The 24081-nt window shown below is 23.8% G+C and overlaps 1 protein-coding gene across 1 annotated transcript in view; it reads right to left on the bottom strand.

Moving 5' to 3' along the window:
• LOC113561352 (adenylyl cyclase 78C-like) overlaps positions 1-20807 on the bottom strand; it is a 122766-nt gene extending 101959 nt beyond the window's left edge. Inside the window, 2 exon segments of the mRNA XM_026967707.1 lie at positions 4848-4910; positions 20615-20807. Coding sequence (XP_026823508.1) covers positions 4848-4903 — 56 coding nt within the window. The 5' untranslated portion in view covers positions 4904-4910; positions 20615-20807.
• Positions 20808-24081: the final 3274 nt, after the last annotated feature.

Genomic DNA, 24081 nt, shown 5'->3' with positions numbered 1-24081 from the left:
TAGCAATATTTTTTAATTTTAAACCACTTAAGTTTCTATAGTTGTTGAAACAAACTGTTATAAAAAAATGCTTTATTTCTCAATAAGGTAATTTTCAGTACTTAAGATTGGTACTACTAGAAAATATGAATAAGTATGTTTTGATACTTTCTTAATACAGAATTTTTGAACATTCTGAATTGATTAATCAAACCAGCGATTAATAATAAAACTCTTAAATATTTCTAAACTGTATTATTATTGATTAATTATTACATATTTAATTTTATTATACTAAACATTTGCTAATTTTTAATTCAATAATTACTATTTTCTTAAACTATAACTATTCTAAACATGATAATTTATTTTTATTATATTAACTATATAATCTCGTTCACTATATGACGTGCATGGGTTACGATAGCACCTAAGTTTTTTTAAATGTTTTAATTAATTATAGTATTGCAACTTACTGATAACCATACTTTATTTTTTTACCGTTTTTTAATTTGATCCTTATTGTTGTTTGCTTACTTTAACTATTATGTTGTTTTGTTCTATTGAGCTCAAAGCCTGTTAGTAATTAATAAATAAATAAATAATTGTTATAATTATTATTATTAGATTATATTTATTATGATACCTAGAAGTTTTGTCACAGTGTATCTTCTATTATGTATATGTACATAAATACAATTACAAAATATTCTATTTTCCGATATTATCCAATCTTTGATTGTACTATACAGTATACACAACTTATATTCTGTATACTATAGTATCAATTTAAGTACCTTCATTCAATAAACTGAATAAATATTATAAACTAAAAATATATTATGTCCATGATTCTGTTTGATTAAGAAATCTTATATCGAAAGAATTTTATATAATTTATTACTTTTAGTAAATTAAGAATAGGCAAATATAATTTAATACTTAAATATATTATTTATTGTAACATTTTTTTTCGGAAATTATTGTCTTCGATAAAACTTAAATTTTTATTAAACACTGTTTATTTATTCGAATTACAATGTGTTATATCTCTGTATTATACATGTACATAATGTATAGGTAATAGAAGGGAACGATACGGAAATACATAATACAATCGATTGAAGAAATTAACAAATCAAAATATGTTTAATGAAAAATGATTGTATTATAATCAGGTAAATATTCAAAATTATACCAAATCATGTAGTTATTATGTTTATTTGAATGTGTCAGCCACAGCTCATGATTTATCGATGTAATGATTGGTTTATCAACATATTATGCAAGGACCCATAAAACGATGAAGAGTTTATGATTATGGACCCTATAAATTACAGCCCTGCAATAATTCGGCTATCATGTATACTCACATAGGGCTTATAAAATTATCGAAGTATAAAAGTAAAAAGTAATTACCTATTAAAAGGAAATTATTACATTTTAAAATAATTGAAAAATAAAAAAAAAAATGTTTTCTTTCCTACCTTTATATAGATAGTTTAACCACGATATTAAACTCTGTACATTTTAGAAGTAAGTATTTAACCGAATAATCATTTTATACATGAAGGTTTGTTTTTAAAAATGACTTTCAAATGAAAAAGTCCACTTGAGTTTAGCTTACACATTAATGTTGAGAAAATAGCCAATTGTCGAGTTAAATGTATTTCCAAGAACCAATTTATTGCCACAATTGGTAAGCAATATAATAAAAAAAACAATAGGACGTATAATAAATATAAATTATAAATACTTTTTAGCCTTCTAAATATTTGTTCATTGTTGAATAAACTATTACGTTTGCTTAATTCAAAAATATCGTCTTCCTCCACTGGTCGTACTATACGAGCAAAATTTCAAGTTTCATCTACATACATTTTTTTTTTCATAGAACTAAATACTGCTATAAGCATTCATAAAACGTTTCAAAATAAAATTTTGTCCTAAACATTATACTTTGATTAGCGTTGGGCTATTTCTAGAAATGAAAACTTGGTGGATACTCTAGGGAATGACTAGGAATATCGAAATTTCACGAGAATCAATTACTCTTTATTAATTTCGTTCGTATAACACTAGGAATTTCTAGGCGTACCGACCCTGTTACCCTGGGATACAACCTTATTATCTTGATTGTGTTAGATTTTGCTCCATTTTCGTCTACTTTAATGACTAAAAAGTTTGCCGTATTATTTTATAGGTTACCGTAATGACCATGTTCATTACCCTTCATTTCTACGCGCTCAGTCAAAGGGTAGCGGGTGTAATAGGGATCCAAGGATAAAAGAACATTAAGAACACATCAAAGTCTTGTCATATTTTTTCCAACGTTATAATAATATGTACTTTTACTAAATAAAGAACGACTTTTCCATCACAAAAAAAATAATATATTACAAATAAAATTGAGATATATTTATATACTAATAATGTGTACCTATCACATAAAAAATTACATAATTTTTGTTATCAAATTTTAAAACTTTTGCAAATACATCTACTATTATTGGTTGTCAAATTAAAGTACCTACAGTAGAAATATACATTTTATATTTCCAAATAAATTAATAAAATTTTTAGATTATTAATTCCTGCATAAATTTAGTTATGATTAAATATTACTTTTATCAGTTATCGTACGTATAATAATTACTATAAAATAAACTTTATACTTTAAACATTTTATACTTAATCAATTTCTTATTCGTTTTAGTAACACAAAACATGCTGCAAACGTATCTTTATAATTTTCTATAAAATATAGAATCGATAATGAATAACAATTTAGGAAATAATAGAAATTAATGGCAGCAATAATGTTTTTACCTACATAGAAAAAAAAATTAATTAGTAGTTTTACGTATATCGAATATCAAGGAAAATAATATTAATTCATAAATAAATTAAGGGTTGGTCATATGAGTCATATCATTAATTTTCAAATTTGAATTCTGTATTTGTACATTAAAACATTGCATAATATACATGTTATAAGATACTACCTATGGTATGTAAACTACTATAGAACGAAAGAAGATTAAATTTTTGGTAACTGAACCTTTCAGTTTACGATCGTTTCCCTAATGTATTATTTTCTTTGTAAATATTAATCTTTACATATTGTATTTTAAGACAAGAATTACTTAATAGCTTGTCCAACAAAAAAATAAGATATCTATTAGTAAAATCAGAGAAATTGAAAAAATGTTATTCATAAAAGTTTTCAACAATTGTTTTCTCTTACTACCACTTTCAATCCAAATTGAACGGTAATTATTATTGAGTTTTATGATAACAAACACAGTTTTTATAATTATTAATATAAGTTTTTTCAACTGTTATTATTGATCGTTTTGCATTTACTTACGTAATTTGTTTGAATAAATGTATTAATGTTAAGTTCTTATCTACTTGTTAAATTTCAATGAACAATATATAATATACTTATCATAACAATATATGTATTATTTTTTATAATGATGTATTAAATTTTGTCTTTATACTTAAATGATATAATATAATTTGAAATTCTAAATCTTTAATTACAGAAAATATAATAATATATAATATATATATGTATATATATTCAAGTTTAATCATTTCATGTTTGATTATAAGTCGAAATTTATTATAGGATAATTTAACGTTTGTTTTTTAAATAAAGTAAATAGGATATTTTATGAAATATGTAGGTACTTAGTGCCACAGTAAAACATGTTATTCTATTGCTCAAACTTCAAGTTTATTTTTTTTTATTATTATTATTGCACATATGTGTGAAAGTAGAAATTGACTACGTACACATACGGAATTACAACAAGTTTAATGTACATATACATAATGTTATACTAACTGTAATTTGGTACCAAGAGAAAATTTATAACAATTTTTTTTTTCATGATTTAATTTGCTAATCATAATATAAGATAATTATGTAATTATGCAGTTAACACTGTTTCACTAATTTTGATAAACTAGGGTTTACTTTTCATTTTTATTTTTTGTTAATAATATTATTCTGCTTCTATGGTTAAATTTAGTGTGTATCGTGCATATTGCACATAATCGATGTATACTTGTCTAGTGTTGTTGTGCATAGATGAATAGATGAATAAATAATATACTTATATAATTAATTATATAAGTTCTAATTTGTTGTTTATTCGGCTGGTTTTATTAAATTTTCTTAAAATTAATTTTTCATTCAAATATATAATAATATAAAGGTTTTTAATCGTTTTTATCAAATTATCATATTGAATTGTTATAATCGTAACATGCATATCGAATCATATAGTACAATACTTTCATATATTAATATATTATATTATTATATACTAAATTTTTAGAAAATTGACTGTTACAAACAACAGTACACCTCAGTAAATTACAGATTTACTCATTTTTTATCAAAGAATTGACACTAACTATATAGCATCTCCCGGTTCATAGTATCATCAACACAAATTTATATTACGTAGAACCAATTCTATACTTTTCTACAGTTTTTTTCAGTATACTTTCAAGAACAATGCATTACTCATGATAAGGTATAAAATAAATGCTTTCACTAACTAAGAAATTTGATATTGTATTCATTCTACAATTTTTATGGAACTATTTTAAGCAGCTATGTTAAGGAACAAATACAATTTATAGGTACTTAATATATGTGTATATTGTGTCATAGATAAAATACTGTTTATGATTGAGTTATGAAAGTCGGTGAAAATAAAAAATGAAAAGGATTATTTTTCAGTAAAATTTAAAGTAATTTTATGAACGTTTGTAAGATAAAAATATTACACCTGTTGTAATATATTTTCAAAATTTTTCGAACAAAAAATAAATTATTAAAAACTTACTTGTTTTTGGTTTGTTTCGTTGTAAGAGTATGAAGTGAACTTGATTCTGATTGCATTTTCCACCTGTAAGAATATAAATTATTAAACATTGTGTTATTCCTATTTTTTGTTATTTTCGTTATTAGTATTATATAATTCATATATTTATCATCCAATTTCAAATTGGTGCTTTTAAATAATAACTATTATAAATGATTTGATATATTAATTTGTTATAAGTAATATATTAAATTATACATTGATTAATTTATATTCTATATATGTTGCATTATTAAATATGTTCATATGGACACTATATAAAGCTACAATTTTAAACTATAATTTAATGATATAATTACTTTCATGTATAAATATTAATATCTAAATGCTTACCTAAACTCTGATCTATGGGTACCTATAAATGCACACAAGCATAAGTATATAGACCAGTTGAAATAACGATATGTATATTATATGTTAAATAATAACAAATGTTTGTAAATTTTAAAATTGTATTGTACAATATATTACATACCTAGAAAAAATAAATAAATAACTGAATTTCATATATTGTTTATGTAAACTATACCTGTAGCTTTATAGGTAATATATTTAAATAAATGAAGTATTTATAACATCTACATTAAAGGTAGGTTTATTGCAATGTTTTTTTAGCTATTTATACAAAATTTTACCTGACAAATTATTTAAGTTGAAACATAAAATATGTATTGGCTTCCTAAATTCCAGTACAAGCTACTTATGAGGAAAATTTTATTAAATTATCAAACTTCACCTATAAGAATCGATTATTTCATACATTTTTTACCACAAAATATTTGTACAGTTTGTAAAGTTTTGTAATTTTTAGTTTCAAATTAATAGTATAAAAAAAAATTGTGCATATTTATTATGAATATTTTTATACAGATATAAAAACAACTATTATGTGAAATTTTAAACTACATTTTCAACAATTTTGATTCAGTAAATAATTTTTATTATACTTTAAAGTACAAAGTAGATTCATTTTCCTACCAAAAAATATGTTGAAGTTATCAAATCAATGCATTTATTTATACTTTAATACTAAATACTTTTACTTAAGTATTCATAAAAAAAAAAAAAATACGTCTTTGTGAAATTCATATATTTATTGGTCCGCTCAGAATCAATAATATACCTACACTTTTTCATAGTCAAATTGTATTTCAAATTTTAGATTTTTATCTTGTACTAAATAATATATAAACAATGAAATAAGTATTAAATATTGTACTTTAATAAAACTTTCAGTGAACTTTATTAGTAATATTGATGAATTACTTTTATTTAATAATAAAATAATAATAACAATGAATACTAAATAGATATCAATAAATATTACAATATCGGTTTACTCACTAAAGCAATATTAGGCTATTTTATCGATAGAAGTCAAATAGATTTGTATTACATTTTTTTTTAAATTTAAATAATATTAAAAATTTTAACAAAATCTACTGAAGCAAACCATTCATGACAATCTTCGTGCCAATAAAAACAATTATAATATACTATATATTTACATAAACCTTTCTGTAAAAAATAACAATACATATACATAGTATGTTTTTACACGTATCACGGAAGAATTTTTATTACTTTAAGTTTTAACGTTATAAATATATACACAAACATCTAGGTACTGTGTAGTTCCAGACACATCTCACGTTACAAATGCTACTCGTTTCTACTACCACAGGTCAAAACCGAGTTCAATATGCTAAAAAGGGGTTTTTGGAATTGTTTACGGCGTAATTTTTTTTTACGATTTATTTTGTTTTTTATAATCATAGTTTTCAAGAGAGAATAACAAAATCGCTCCCATTTTAATTCATATACTGTGTTTATTATAAAATACATACATACTTAGGTAATATTATTATGTTTAAATTTATTTGGCACTGGTACTCATTTATATATTTATTAGTAACCGTTATACTTTTAAAATGTAGACACGAGGCGAAAAAAAAATATAATATATATAAATTATTTATACACTATACAGAGTGGCCCAATATTTTATTTACTCGCTATTTTTTCATTAAAGTAACATAAAAAAGGAAAAACGTGAAAGATCCGTATACTATACTTTATTTTACTATAGTTAAACAATATAACGGTCGAAAATATACGACGAAAATCAATACAGTAGGATACTCTGTATAGTTAGTATATTATATAATATATTTTGGTTTCACAATCCCTCTCTTAACGACTGATTACAGTTATCTCATCCTATAGTTATCATAAATTTCACCATTTGGAATCAGTGGTCGCTGATAATAAAACTTAGTGGAACTAGTATAAAAGTTTCAATAAGTATACCTAATGTGTTTATGTACGTAAACTTTTCTAAACATTTTGTGCGAAAAAACAACAGCTTCATACGGCAGGCGGACGTTTGGTTGAATTTTTGGCGGGATAGTGTTATCTATAGTAACGTTGCCGAGCCCTGATTTCTATTTAGATGTATTATGTACATACAATTCCATTTTTAGGAAGACTATTGAAATTTAGAAGCGGACTAAGCTTCCAAAAGCCCTCGCCGATAACCACCTTTTTGACTGCAACGTCAATCCAATCATCAATAAATCGAGCCGAAAACCTTCAACCTTTCGAAAATTAATCGTAAACACAAACACAATAATTAATATTATGTTGGTGCATGTCTCTGGTAATATAGTACATAGGTACTGTATATACTATATACTGTGTTCGTATCGCAAGCGAAAAGGGTATGATGGTAGGTAAAGGATAAGAGCTTTAAACGAAAAATTATTGAAAGTAACATTCAGAACTTACAAGTACGTATAAAGTATAGAGTCTATACTCTATATCAATGATTCTTAGCCCAGAGAGCAAGCTTTCCCCCTAGGGAGGTGTGAAAGTTAAAAAAAAAACCTCAAAACATGAAAACGTTATTACTAATTATTTATATTTTATCGGGCATTATTGAATAATTATATTATCTGTAAGTACTTAGAGAATACCGTTGAGAAGTTGGGTTATAAACAAAATTGATATGTATTATATACTGTACACATATTATATATATATGTATATAGCATATATATCAGCTATATTCCTAGAATGCTAGATAGAAATAATAAATAAATAAATAAATTCATTAAATGACCAACAAAAAAGGCATGATAGGTATAGTATATAATATATAAAATATAATATCCTATATTAGTCATACTTCAATCTTGTAGTGGTAAGAGGAGGTGTGATCTCATACAATAGTATGAAAAGAAACATGGTCCTTAAAAGGTTGAGAACCTATAATATAGACTAAGGAGGATTTTTGTCACCTCTGTGTGAAAATGACAGACAAGCGTATAACAAACGATAAATAATAATAACACAATATAGCAAGCACTGTATTATTACGGTTACATGTTTCGGTGTGCGTTATCTCCGTAAGTTATATTTTATACCTTTATTTTATTCAACCACCAAAGCTCGTTGCATTACAAATTGAATTTCAAAAACTTATATAGCCGACAGACAAGGTGTATGTCACGTTTCCCACCTGAAGCATTTCTTGAGAAAAAATAATGTTTTCACAATTTACCATTACCTGCTTATTATATAGCTATATGCAGGTATACGTCGCTCTTATTTTTACCCACTTCCGCCACCAAGCAACTTGTTAGGACTGCCGTCACTGTCACTGGAAGACGGGAAAATTTCTCACGACATAAATCCACGAACGAAAATATGAAAATTAATCCATCGACCCACCCGGCTCCGACATTACTCGGTACACTAAATGTGTAATGTGTCGTAGGATTTTATACATCAGAATTCTACACTATAGTTTTACATACAACTTTTCATCTGCTATACTGCTAAAATAGGAGCGTTTGATGTATAAAAAAAAATAATAAAGAGAATACCTGTAGTTCATCATTATTGGCCAATGGTCATAAATTACTTACAATTGTGTGATTTGTAAATTTATCGTTAAATCTGCATGACTCCACTAAACTAAGTCCTTATAAAATCATTTTTAATTGTTAACATTAATTTATTATTGCATGATCCATATTGTAATATGCAAATTAATTATATTATATTTTGTTACTGTCTGGATCCAATTACTACATATTATATAGTTAATGTTAGGATTTACTGAACACATGTAGTTTGGGGAAAAAAGTTTTCCTTTACTAAATACTATATATATATATACACGTTGCATAGATTCTAAATATAGCAAATCGTTTTTAAAAGAACCAAATAAATCGATTGCGGAAAAGTAATAAAGGTGAAATTAAGACCGATAAGCTGTGTGCTATCGCATTATTTTTAACCACCGGATATTTTCAGTGTCAACTGTAAGTGCACCACGATTTGATTATTTGTTGTAGAATAGACAGTAGATTACTATCTTGTGGCTTTAGAATTATTTAATCACAACTTGTTTTATATTATTTAAACTTCTGAATAGCGCAATAATGATTATTTATTTTATATTTAATTTTATTGTGTTTATTAATATGTGCGTTGATGATCATTTTAGCTTCTGAGTGAATTACGAATGTATTGATTTAACAATGATGTAATGTGTTATTCATTTAAAATAAATTCTCAACAAATCGATGAATGTACTTATTTTACAATGATAATGTGTGTTTCTCATGTTTTGTTTTTGTGTCTGTCATCACCTTTTGGAATATTAAAAATGCATTGATTTTCAACATTGAGGGTGATTTATACTATGATAGTACGTTGGATCTATTGTGCACTTTTTTCAAAAGAAATTAAAAGTAAAAATGTTCAGTACTTTCAATAAAAATTGGGAAAATTTAGGGGAAACAGAGAATTTATACATAAAAACAGTTTTCGATAATTTTCTTATTTTGTTAGGAAGTAATAATCATCTACTTACATATTTTAAATGTATACAATTTATATCAGATTTTTTTATGCACAGTAAAATTTTCAAAATATTTTTAAACTTTTGAAGTATCTAACCTAATTTATAAATATTTGAAATTTTGATTTTTTTTTTTAGTTTATTATTGATAAATGTTGATAAAAAAATTTTCCCTTGGTCACAAAAAATGTGAAATCTAATACAAGGTCTTTGTTTAGTTATTTATGATATAATTTTTATAAAAATTGAACACAGAACATAAATCTATATTTAAGTTATTTTTTATTGAGAAAAGTTTTGAAAAAATCGTCAAAATCACGAAAATCTGAAAGTGTATTGTAGTTGAACATCTTAAATAGTCATACCTACCAAAAATTTGAAAATTCAATACAATGTTCAATTTAAGATTTGTTTACAAGAATAAAATTATGAAAAAATACTTAATGCGATTCCAAAAATAATATTTATGAGTATTTAAATATTGATGGAATTGGAATTCGTGCAATGATATTTTGAAAATATCTTGATTTTAGAATTATTAGCGATATAATTATATATTATTACCGATTAATTATTAATAACCGTATTAGTAATGGTAAGTATAGGATCAATATAATATGCAATTGTCAAGTATCACAATAATAATATTAAGCATTTTATAATGTCTATTATAAAAAAAAAATCGATTTTATACGGGTATCGATAATCGATATATTATATGCATTATACATATAATACGATATATCATCTTATGTGATGAGTAGGACTATGAATTTAATGCTCTAAAAACCTTAAAATGCCAAAAATTATAGCATAATGTATAAAATGCACTTAAAATGGTTTTTAATTTAATTTTTATATTTATATTGATATTACTGTAGGGCTGGAATTTGTATGTAAATACATATTTCTACTAAAACATAATACATTAAGTATTACAAAATGATCAATTAATTTCAAGTGATTTGCAATAAAATAAAACATATTTTATTTTACATGTTTTTACATATTTTGTCATAAATACACGTTTTAACATTATTTGTAAAATGTCTAAATTTTGAAAATTTCGGTGGTTTAGTAGTATTATTATACATTTATACTTCAATAATAGTACTCGTAAAAATTGTAAGTGTATAATACATATGGGAAATAAGTATATGAAAGTATTTGTTAAATATTAATAACTTGATTATAGTTTATCTTATTTGTTTCTGTTCGATAACTATACATTAATGATCTTAGATTATACTTTATATTCAACAATTATTGGACAAAGTATGTTTACGAATTTTCAACAGTGTCAGTACTTGCGTTTGCGTAGTTGTGAAAATATCTTTATTTAATTGAATGAAATGTGTTTCTGATCGTTTTAAATTTTTAAGCCCGAAATCAATTTTTTTAAATGATAAGTCTTCCCTAATTAAATCTTCTTATGATTTCATTCAATTTTATAAAGATGATATAAATTCAGATTTCACGCGGCAAATTGTGTGGATAAAAACAAGAATTCTATCTCAACATTTAAAAACTATTACAGTATAATATAGTTTAACGAGTATTTAATATTATTCATTCATTTATTATCGGCTCTATGTTCCAATTGATTTATACTTGTCTTTACTTTAAATAAAAATGTAATTTTTTATCTTTTTTTAGGTAACGGGGAATTATAAAATATTGAGTTCAATATATTAAATTTTTTTTAAATTTCTCAATTTATATCAAATAAAAATTTTAGTTCATTAAAAAAACAACCCAACTACCTATTAAATTATAACTAATCATTAATAATTATAATTGGAACGTAAGGTTTACTCGATGTACAGTATTATTATAACAATGTATAAATAAAATAAAAACACTAATTGGATGTCCAAATAATGTCTTTAATTGCTATATGACGTATTTATTAAATATCCTATTTCATAACAATTTATTCAAAAAGTGATTTTTAACGTTTTACTAATTACCTACATATTAAAAAAAAAACTAGTTTTCATTATATATTTGATGGATAAACATATTATACTTTTAATCTATATATGTATGAGCAAATTTTATAAATTATACTATCATATTTCTTAAGATAATTTCTCAAAATAAATCATTAATATACAGAGATAATAGCTATACCTACATTTATTGGTTTATAGAATATTTTATTAAAAATATCAATAAATAAAGCAATAGGTAACATACATAGCTACATACCTACTACCTACAGATTAGTTTTATTAGCATATAATGCAATCATAAGGTTATTTCATTTAAACAACTTAGTTTTATAAAGGAGCATATTTTAAAAAACTTCCAAAGAAAGTTCTTATTATGATAATATTAATGTGGCGACATTTTGTCTTGTGAGGTATACATTGTCTGCATTGTCAAATGGTCTTACATTTATTTTTCAACCTGCTCTCCAAACCATTACAACCTAACACATTGCAGTAATTCCCTAGGGAAAATACAAATAATTTTGGAAATAAATAACAAACTTTAATGACCATCTTTGAACTATTCTAAAAGGATTTGACATGAGACAGGATTTATGTGAAGTAATAATAAAAAACCTGTTGAATTACCAAAATAACTCTGTTGACATGGTTAAATAATGAATTTTTTTCAAACATTAATCTTTATTAAGCAATCTGTTACAATATGAATAATAAGCTTAAGTAATAATTGATACAATGATATATAGACAGGAATAACGGATTGAAGAGCCTTCTCAGTGGAGGTAATTCATCAAGAGATAAATAATGATAAATCAATTTAAAAATTTCATATGAATGGTTATATTTTAAAGCGTACTAGTAAATGTTTTTATTAATTTTACTACATTAAAGTATATGTCACATTATTTTTGGTAGTATTATCAACAAAGGTCAAAGAGTGAATTTAAAAAAAGCTATTTTAAAGTTGTGAATTGTTAATGTTAAAGAAGTCCATGAATAAAATAATATTATGTTTAATTATAAGATGAGCCACAGGTGTCTCTATATTTTTTTTTTATTATAAAATAATACTAAATACATGTATTATTGGATAACTTGGATGTCCTGGACGACATATATATTATACTTTTTCGACTTTTTGTAGTAACTTACTATTCATATTTTTAATTTTATTGTATTCTTAAGACCAAGGTGCTTAAATTATTAACGTTGTTAAAAAAATTATACCTGGAAGGAAATGGGTAGACATAAAAAAAACATTTACGAGCAATGATCTAAACTCCAATATATAGGGTTTTTAAAATTTTGAGAACATAAATGATTGTATTGATTTTATAATGATATTTTTTTCCCGTCTGTCATCACCTTTTGAGACAACAAAAAAATATATTTAACTTTGAATATAATTTCAGCCAACAAATTGCATCTAGATTGTACTTGGGGTGGGGAGAGGGAACTGAAAAAGTCCATGTACTTTTTTTTTTAATCGAAAAAAAGAAAGTTAAACGGTTATTTATTTAATTTAATTTAAAAGCTAAACCAGTTTTCAACAAAATTAATTTCTTTATTTTGTTATAATTCTAAAACAAATGACTGTAGTAATCAGACATTTTCACTAAATGTTTACATTATCATTTTCTATAACTACTTTCTTTGGTAAAATTTTAAAAACATTTGACACATTTTGATCTTTTTATAGGCATGATAGATTGTCGATTATTTTCTATAAATGTCAATACAAAAGTATTCTATGAGTCAAAATAGTAAATATATTAATATTATATAATTAATTTATAGTTATAATAAAACAAATTATAACTAATTTACTCATTGAAAACTTTTACACTGGTATGAAATTGTGTTAAATATATGATATTTAAATCAATTTAAAAATCGTAAATGAAATATAATTATTATAATTTTCAATTTCATAAATGAATCATTTTATTTTATTTTTAATTATCTTTCAGGATATAACGATAAAAAAATATATTTTTGTATTATTCATTAAATAATTAATCGCACCATACTGACTGTTATAGTTAAATAATTTAAGAGGAATTTAATAATTTAATAATTCAAAAAATATTAATTAAATAAACTTGAAAAATTCTACTTTTGCCTAAACTATTATTTTCTATACACAATAACATTCAAAATATTTATAAGTACTTATTTTTAAGCTATTTATACCACGAACCTATTCACTCATTCTCGGAAATTGGTTTAATAATAAGTACAGGCAGTAGCGTAGACGGGAGTTCTAATTGGGGAAAGGGATATAAATACCCCAAAAAACTAGCTAATTTTCGTAAAAAAAAATTATTTTATAATTGTTAATCTATAATATTATGTCTATTTTCCTAGATTTATGTGAGATATATAAAAGATATATTTTCGGTAAAGTATACATATATTAAAAAAAAGTCATGGGGGTCCATCCCCCCCATAACCATCACGTGTCTACGCCTATAATATAAAAATTATAAAAATATTACAATATCATACAGCAGAGCGATTTACATCACTAAAATATTTATAAATATATATATTATATTAATGAATAATCTAAACTATCTCTTTATTAGCTTTTCTTAGGTCAGTCAGGTCAGGTTAAACTCATACAAATTAAGACCCGATTAAGACTTTAACAAATTGAACTTCGATTAACTGTTTTTAGTGTGATTAATTGCTTTTAGAGTTTTAGACTTAGACAACACTACCAGACAAGTAATAACAACTCAAAACGTGATTCCAAGAGATCAACATAAACTCTAACGAATACAATATGCTATTAGATGTAAAATTGAGTAAACTCATAGAAATTTAAATCATTGTATGCATTATAAATATTAAATAGTTACTATTTTAATTATTTAAACAGAATATAGAGTATAATGAGTAGTTATAGCCGTAACATTTCAGAAATCATACATAAATATCTTAATCAATCATTATTATTTCAATAAAAAATATTATGTTTATACTAAAGAATGAATAATTTAGGTTATATAAAAATGTAAAACATTTAAAAAAATCTAAAAAAAAAACTTGTTCGATAATAACTATAAATTTAATAATAATATATTTTAACGATACCCCTATGGCCTATACTGCAGTACTATAATAAAATAATAGAATATTCACAAGGATAAATGTTAACATTTAAATTTTCAATAATACGTATAATAGGTTATAAAGTATATAATATTTTGGTTTAATCTTAGATATGTTAAGAATATTTTAAAAAGCAACGTGTATTACTTTAGAAGTTTTACAAAACGTAAGAAACTATTTTATTTTTATTATATATTTATGCATTATGTAAAAAATGATTTTATTACACAGCTACTTCAATAATCACTATATTATTTTTTATAAAAGTTTATACTCCTTGTTTATGTAAGTAAATGTATTAACTAAACTAAAAAAATATATACAATTAATTATGTAATCATGCCTAAATTTACAAACTATCTATTAATAAAATATAATAGTATTTTAACGTTCAATTTAGGCTGTTCAAAAATTTAAAGTTTTGAAACATGAAATTCTTTAAATATAACCACTATAAAGTCCCTTTATTTATTCGAATTTATGTTATATATCTATAAATATAACTATAATTCATAACATATTTTAAAATTAATAGCAATATAACATTTAAAAGGAAATTAAGCTAAAAATACTAAAATATGAATCCATTGAATAATGAAAATATGGGAGTGCACTCCATCTTGATTAATAAAATTACCACTGTACATGTTTTTTATAGAACTATTAATAATAATAGCTGCCAACTTAAAATATTTTTTTTAGTTTTTTGTTTTTAAACATTTAAGATTCAGGGTGAAACGATGAATGTATAAGTGTTACGCTGATATGTGTGTGTCAGTCGTTTTATTTTCGTTTATCACCTTTTTGAGTAATAAAAATGATATAATCTTTAACTTTGAGGATGGTTTCATGTATTCAACACCAGTTTTCGATCAAATTAATTTTATATTTATTTTATGTAATTCAAAAATAAATAACCGTAGTTAGATTAAATGTTAAAAAATTAGTCATGTTAGCATTTCTAAACATGATACATTTATTATTTATAGATGTAACACTTGACATTTTTAGTCAAAAAATTTGAATATTGTATACAATATTCCTTATTATTTATTATTACAAAAATTAAAAATATTGAATGTACATAATCATGTTTTTATATAAATGTAGTAATGTAGACAGTTCAAATTTTATTAAAAATCATGAATATTTTAAAGTTTTATAAGCACTAAAAATTTAAGTTTTTCTTACTGGTATAGAAAAAAAAATGAGTAAACCACATACATATTTTCGGATGTTTTGTTCAAACTGTGTAGTAAAATTGCAGGATACTTAAATATAAAATAACGATTTCTTATTGCAATTAATTATAATTTGTAATTCAAAAATATAAATCGCAATTACATACAATTTCTTACCATTGTAGATATATTATTATAATATTATACATAATTTTTAAAATATTTAGACTAATTTTAAGGTATATACATGAGCGTAGCGAGGGTGGGGCAGGGGGGAAAGTGCCCTCCTCTTGCATTTAAAACTAAATTATATTTCTTACATCTTATAAATTGAGTTTTAATGATTTAAAATTGGCTATGTCACTGCCCCCTCCGATTGAAATTCTAGCTACGCCCATGACTATATACCTATACCACAAATAAATTTAAGGTACCGTTCTACTGTGTTAATATTGACGTATTATAAGTTAATAACATTCATCTATAATACCTACATAATTGTATAAATTAAATAATTATATAATACCATGACATTTTTGGCAAAAATTAGTTCAACATATCGAATTACACATCGAATAATGATTTACTAAAAGTAACATAGATAATTTAAATAAAAACCATAAAACATTGTTGAATGAGTTGAAGCATCAACAACAAGAGATATCTCGCAAAATTGTTATATACTATCACCAATTAATTTCCTCTTATGGGGTATTTTTAAAATTATTTTAATTTTAAGTTAGTCATTAATTAATTGACTAACTTCTGTAAAATTTAACTTTTAGTACTTATTTAAACGTAATAAAAATGTAACCAAAATGTAAAATGGACTTAGTCACATATTATAAAATAAAGGATAAATATAGTGTATAGGTACTACACTTATTTTTTATGATGTGAAATGTATAATTTGGGTTTTACAATCAACATATTTTAAAATGTTGAAACCTTTAACTATGTTCAAATTTGGTCAATCGTAAAAACTTTGTTTCTTTTGTAGTGTTCGTTGTTATTTCAGTACAATAGCCAATAAACAAATTAATAAGAAAAAATTTAAATTAAGATTTAAATATTCCCTATAGTTATATATGGTTAAGAATTAGGTACTTACTACTTTTAAATTAAATACTATTACATAATTATTGAAAACTGGAATATAAAATATTAGTAAGATTAATAAAATGTATTAGTATAAATAACTTAAACAGGTTAACCTACATTAAAGTTTGATATTTATCAATCACTTAACATTTATCTGATTATGCTAAATTTCATATTCCCATACAACAATTATTAATCTTACAATATATTATGTAAATAGATAGAAATTAAGACTCGTAGTTTTACAATTTATATACATACATTTAAAAACCTATTTATACTTATTCATAAATTTAAAAATTAATTTTGTCACTTAGAAACTTTACTTATGGTAACCCGAAATGGAGTTAGTTTAAAATAACTTATACTTTTCTCCAACCGTCATTACCAATCAGTATTTAGTACAAATAATGTAATAACAAAATTATCTGAAATAGCATTTTCGCAATTACGATATTAGAAATCAATACAAAAGAGATTTATTTATTTTTGGAAATATATTGAATTTCGAGTAAGTGTTATTTTTGTTAATTCCAATAGTAAGAAATAAGAACACTCTAAAAACTATATATTGTGGCTAAATTTCTAATAATAATAGGTTAATAAGTATACCACTGAATTATTTCAAGGTGAGTTAAACAAAAACAGTGTCTTTTTAGTCCACGTATATCCTATTAGTAGTTTATTAGTTTATTATTATAAAAATAACTTGGAGAATCCTTATAAAAATAAATAATGATTTTTATAACTTTAAATTTATGTGCAAAATAAGAGTAAAATGTACCAAATAACATCATTTTTTTTATGAAGTACATGTAATGCAATGCACTTTGAAGTACCTAACTGATAAGTGGTAATTAATAAGCTACATCACTGAAACCTTTATAACATAAAATCAACAATAATATTATTATAATTTAAGTAAAAGTAATATTATGTGTTTAATTTTACAAATTGTACAACACATAATGGATGTGTTAAATTTGAATTCAATGAACTAGATCCTATAAATATCTAATACAAAATATTTGTAGTTAACAAATTCGGGATTTTGATAAATTTTGTAACAATTTGAACTTCAATTATATATATAAAAAACATTTTAAAAATGCACCTTTAATAATTTTATAAAGATATAAAAACGACTTATATATACTTTTGTATACAATTTTCGATAATTTTTACCCGTTCATAAGTTATTGTTAATACATTTTTATAAAATAAAATAATGAAAATTTCAATTGTTTATAAATAGCTCAAAAACAGTCAAAATAGTTTTATAATTATACCTTTTGGTAGAAAATGACTAGGAAAATAATAATATAAGCAATTGGTAACTTCAAACGCATATAAAACTGTTCTCTAAAAGAAAATATCAAGTTTTCAGTCATTTGTTTTTTAATTATAAAAAAATAAAAATAAATTTTTCAAAAATCAGTTTAGCTTAAAAATTTACGTTTTTCATTCATTATTTTGAGAGGCTTTCCCAATTGTCGATAATTAAGAAAAATACTGGGAATTTTTTGGTTTTGGCTCTCTAAGTGCCAACTAGATCCATTGGCTACCTAAAACCATCACTAAAGTTAAAAATAAAAACATTTTTTTTTTTTTACTGTCCCAAAGGTAATGACAAACAAAAACTACACACACATACAAACACACATCATTGTAAAATCAATATATTCATTGCTCCGCTCAGAATCTACAAAATTATTTTAAATCTAAATATTTTCATCGCACACCGTCTGTGAAAATTAAAATCATTAAAAATGTTTTATTATTTTTTAATAGTTATCTCCATAATAATACTTAAATGAACACCTTTTTTTATATTAGTTTAAAATATATTCAAAAATAGTTATTTTTAATTATTAAAATGAAATTATTGGTATCATATTCATAATTTAACTATTTAAACATTATCTTTCTGATAAAAAAAAATAATAATAATAAAATGTGGGAGTTTACTTTTGATTTATGATTGTCATATTATTATAATATACATACATAGTTTATACATCATTATATACTTATTTTATTATACAAATATTATATAATTTAAAATAAATAGTTTTATTTTGTTATTCGAGTGTGTATATTGGATCGACAATAAGTATATATCTATTCGAAATTTCGTTAGCAATCTTAACATTTGTGCCTACTTATGATTTTTGATTGATAATTTAATTAAATGTGGAACACATAAAAAATAATAATCCATCATAAAACTGTGATGCTAACCCAATTTATAGGTATTTTTAATAAATGTTGGCTATCGTATTTTTAGAATGTGAGATAAGAGAATTTCTCAAAATTTACAAACTTTTTCTAAGGATTTCTATAAGTAAACATAATTTTGTTTTTGTTATTAAAGTCACACGTGTGTTGACGAAATCAATAAAGTAATTTATATAAATATAAACATACGGAAATACATACATATAGATGAACTCAGGTTAACTCAACTACCTACTTATGTCGTTACGAAGTATAATTATAATCGTCAAACAAATGTAACAATTTAAAATAGTTTTATTTTAACTCTCTTAAATATGAGTAATTTGAACATAACATAAATGTAAATTATAATATTATACCTTTTCATTCATAAATTCTACAAATTGTTCAGTAGACTAAATGCGTTGCATTTGTAGTAGATAGTAGGTACCGAATTATGGAATAAATTATGTACATTAAAATTAAAATTGTTATCAACAATATTTTAAATCTCAAATTTCTATTAAGTCATGTACGTATATATATCATACTATGAATAATGTTTTATTTTTCATCTAATACCTAAGACTATATTATGAGATGGATAATTAGTAAATTTTCAATTGAATAAAACTGCATAATATACCTATGTAAATTATTTATAATAAAATTATAAATAACTTATTAATATAAATGTTAATTACCTATACTAATAAAATATAATTTGCATATTTTATAATGATATAAATTTAGGCATTTTTAAATAATAAAATTAGGTAGTTAGGTATCTGATAATTATACAATATTTAATATTGTATATATTATAATCGTAGAACAATTTATTTAAAGAAAAAAATATTGTACACTTGTACATATCTACGAAATATCAAGAAAAATATGGCCCGATGGATAATAGTAACTGGTTACTTATACACTTGATGTGTAAAAAAATCCAACGATTTTTCTTAATTTAATCGTCTATTAGTATCAATAGCTATACCGGGAAAAAAAATATGAAATATCCAAGTTATAAACCCAAACAAATAAAAAAAATACCAATACCGACGAGTAGGTATTTATACGATTGCAGATTACATTGTTTTTCAGCGTACCTGTCTAATGGCTACATAACACAGTAAATCACCGTCGTCGGAGACTCGGGTGTGTTCATAAAAGCATTAGACATATTATTAAGTGTATGAGTTAGTAGAAAATGTCGTAGTCATATTTTTTTTTTCTAAAACCTATAACTAACTATAAAGTGAAAAAAAATATTTAATTACTTACCTATACTACGTTGACGACGGTCCTAGAATCTTCTACGACGAATAATATTTTATAAACACATATATTTTACTATGTTATTATTGTTAATTATCTTTTTCGGAACACTGTAAACTCGCGTACGGTAACGAAAACAACGACGACAGTGACGACAACGGCACACGGATGCAAACGACGTCCGCGTGAACTACCGTCGCGGCGACGGATTTCCAAGCTTTTGGCGGCCCATGTGGGATCGTCGTCCGAGTCTCATTGCCGCGCGCGGGAGGGGGAGTATGACCAACTGTCTGCGGCGAATAACCGTGCGCGTTGCCACCGCCTCCGACGCAGGCAGCATTACGGTGCGACTGCGACGGCGGCGTTCGGCTAAATAATAAAATATTATAATGTATATTATATTGAAAATTTATAAAAAAAAAAAGATGTTTAATTCTTTATGATTATTATAGATTATACACACGCAAGGTGCATAGTACAAGTAAACTTAAAATTAGTAAACAAGTTGTAAAAAAAATTAACAATTTTCAAGTGAGTCCTAGTGTACACTGTACACCTGTAGTACACAAGTCGAAATCTTTCAAAATTAACACAGATCGATGAATATAATTTTTCAAAAAATGTCTGTAAAAAATAAGAACAATTGGTAAAGTAGTGATGGAGGTAGTGAATGTGAGGTAAGTCACTTGAATAAACAATTTACCCTCCTCCCATTAAGATGTTTTATCTTATCTAGTGATCACTGATCTATAATATAAATACTAGGTACATCTAAAGTGCGTTAATATAATTTAATTTAATTGAGTACATACAAATTAATCAAATTAAAAACTTTTAATACAATATTTCAATCATAATGATTTGTGTTTTATTTTTTTTTACTGTCATCACTTTTTGGGACAGTAAAAATACTTGAATTTTTAACTTTGAGGATGTTTTCTGATAGAAAATTGAATCTAGTTAGTACTTTAGTGGAACAAAAGTAAAAAATTTCCTGTAATACTTTTCTTAATAATCAAGAAAAACAAAACAAATTAATGAAAATTGGAAATTTTTTCTCTAAACCTATTTTAGAGGAAATTAATTTCTTTATTTTAAAAATGAATAACCGTAAAAATTTGAAATTTTCACTGAAAAGTTTTATAAGCGTATGAAATTAAAAATGTCTAATGATCAATTTATAAGCTGTGAGTATTTTTCAATAAAAAATTTATAAAATTTTAATTTTTTATAGGTAAGGTTTTTTTAAATTTAATACAATAATGTTTTTTATAAGTTTTTCAATCTTTAAAAAAAAAATAATTTGTATTGGAAAATCAAATTAATTTTTTTGAGTGTTTGAAATGACAAATTTTCATGACATTGCATACCTAATTACCCTTAAAATAATAACGTATTTCTTCTAAAATGATATTTGTTATTTTGTTGTAATTGAAAAATGAATAGCCGTATCTAGTATACTAGAAAATTTTTACCAAATATTTGTATATTATCATTTTCTAAACATAGCATACTTTTCAAATTATTTTGACTGTTATTTTATAGACAGTTGAAATATTCGACTTTTTTTAAAAATAAAATCAACTTTTACACAACTAATTTACAGTTTTCCTGGCATTCAATCAAACTACTGTAAATACTAATAATAAAATAAATTACTTTAATAGAAATATTAAAAACCACATAATGAAATATACTTAGTTATACAGGCTGTCAGACAGTCTCCGCTTAGAATCGTTTTCCATATACAATAATAATATACCATTGAATTCAAATTTAACACAACTATTTTATACTTAAGTTTATAACAGTCATAAAATAAAATAAAAACTAACCATTTTTGTTTCGAAGTATATGAAATATTGTATATACTATAATTATAATTATATTGTGATGGCATTTTTTAGTCTATGAATTTAAGATTGTAAAGGATTTACACAATTTGAAAGTATACACATATGCGCTACAACAGTACGACGATTCATCCGAATGTATATTATTATGTTTGCTTTTTTCCCCTTTTTATGTCGTTTTATTTAAGAATCAATTTAAATTTGAACCCTAGATAAAACGTAGGTCCAACCAATTCTATTATTTGAAGCACGTTTCAAGCTATGGTCGAGCTATATCATATCCTATTTTTATTTTTTTTATTAATAATAAACAAAATAATGCGTTTCGTGATCTAGACGATTGTTGGTTGGCATAAGAGTGACAACAATAACCGTATCACGTAGGTGATATGTATACGAGTATATATAATAATAAACAATAGTTGAAAAATATATTCTTGTATAACGTATGCTTGTATTTTATGTTCATTTATGGACCGAATAATTTGTTCATCGGCAAAGTTTAGTCAATTTAAGCCCACTTTTAAAATTATCATGTATATATTTTATGTAGTTAAGACTTTACTAGAACAATAAGTAAAATAGGTATTATAGGTATTTAAGTACCTATATCGTGAACTCATCAGTGGCGAATTTATGTTTTTCCCATTCATAGACACTTACAAATTTTCCACCTCTCTTTCCTTAACTCTCCTAGAAATATTTATAAAACATATTCAAATATATAATTTATTATACTATCATAATACAACAAAAATACCTTATTATTAATAAAAATTAAAGTCTTCGTAATATATTTTCTTGCAATTCACAAATTAATTATTTATTTTTTCATCTACTTTTTTCCTCGAAAAATGCATCAATTAAATCATGACAGTTTTAAAGTCGACAGCAAATCAGCTTCGGTGTTCAATATTGCCGAACTATTGTGCTCATTTTCTTGTAATTTATACATCATACTGTAGGTCCATATTGCATATAGCCGTATAGGATATATTATGTATAAAATGTAAATAGCTTTTCAATTTTGAGCAAACAGTCGCAATCGTTTAACTAGTAATTATAAATTAAAATATTATATCATAACTTAATAAATAAATTGTATAAAAATAATTTGTCTACTTAAAAAATATAAAAATTTAAATTCATCAAATAAAAAATACTCAAGTATTTTATAAAAGTAAAGATTATTAAATTTGCCGATGCTCTAGGCCCAAGCCCGGGATAGGGCCTATACTTAAAAATGTCTGTGGGGAAATTTCTACACCACAAACATCCATTTAACAACATTTTCTATTTAATGAAATAATTTTGGCTACCAAACCAAATTAGAAACAAATTTATTTAATTTTATATGACGAATTTCTCTAAAATATGAAAAAAAATTTACCGATACTTCGTAATATGCATAATAAGTTTCATAGTAATATAATATAGGTATATTATATTCAAGGGGTATACGACTATATTATTATGTGACGTATACACAAAATAAGTTTCGTTACATTTATGTGTAAAAAAAATATATATATAATAACTGACAAGAGCCAAGAACATTCATTTGTTAAAGTCAGCAGTCAGGTATTCAAAGGAATTCTATTTTTAGACACTATAACAATA

The sequence above is a fragment of the Rhopalosiphum maidis genome, chromosome 1, assembly GCF_003676215.2.
Source record: "Rhopalosiphum maidis isolate BTI-1 chromosome 1, ASM367621v3, whole genome shotgun sequence".
NCBI classification, from domain to species: Eukaryota; Metazoa; Arthropoda; class Insecta; order Hemiptera; family Aphididae; genus Rhopalosiphum; species Rhopalosiphum maidis.
Note: the sequence above shows the minus strand (reverse complement) of the source record. Positions and strands in the feature narration are given on the sequence as shown.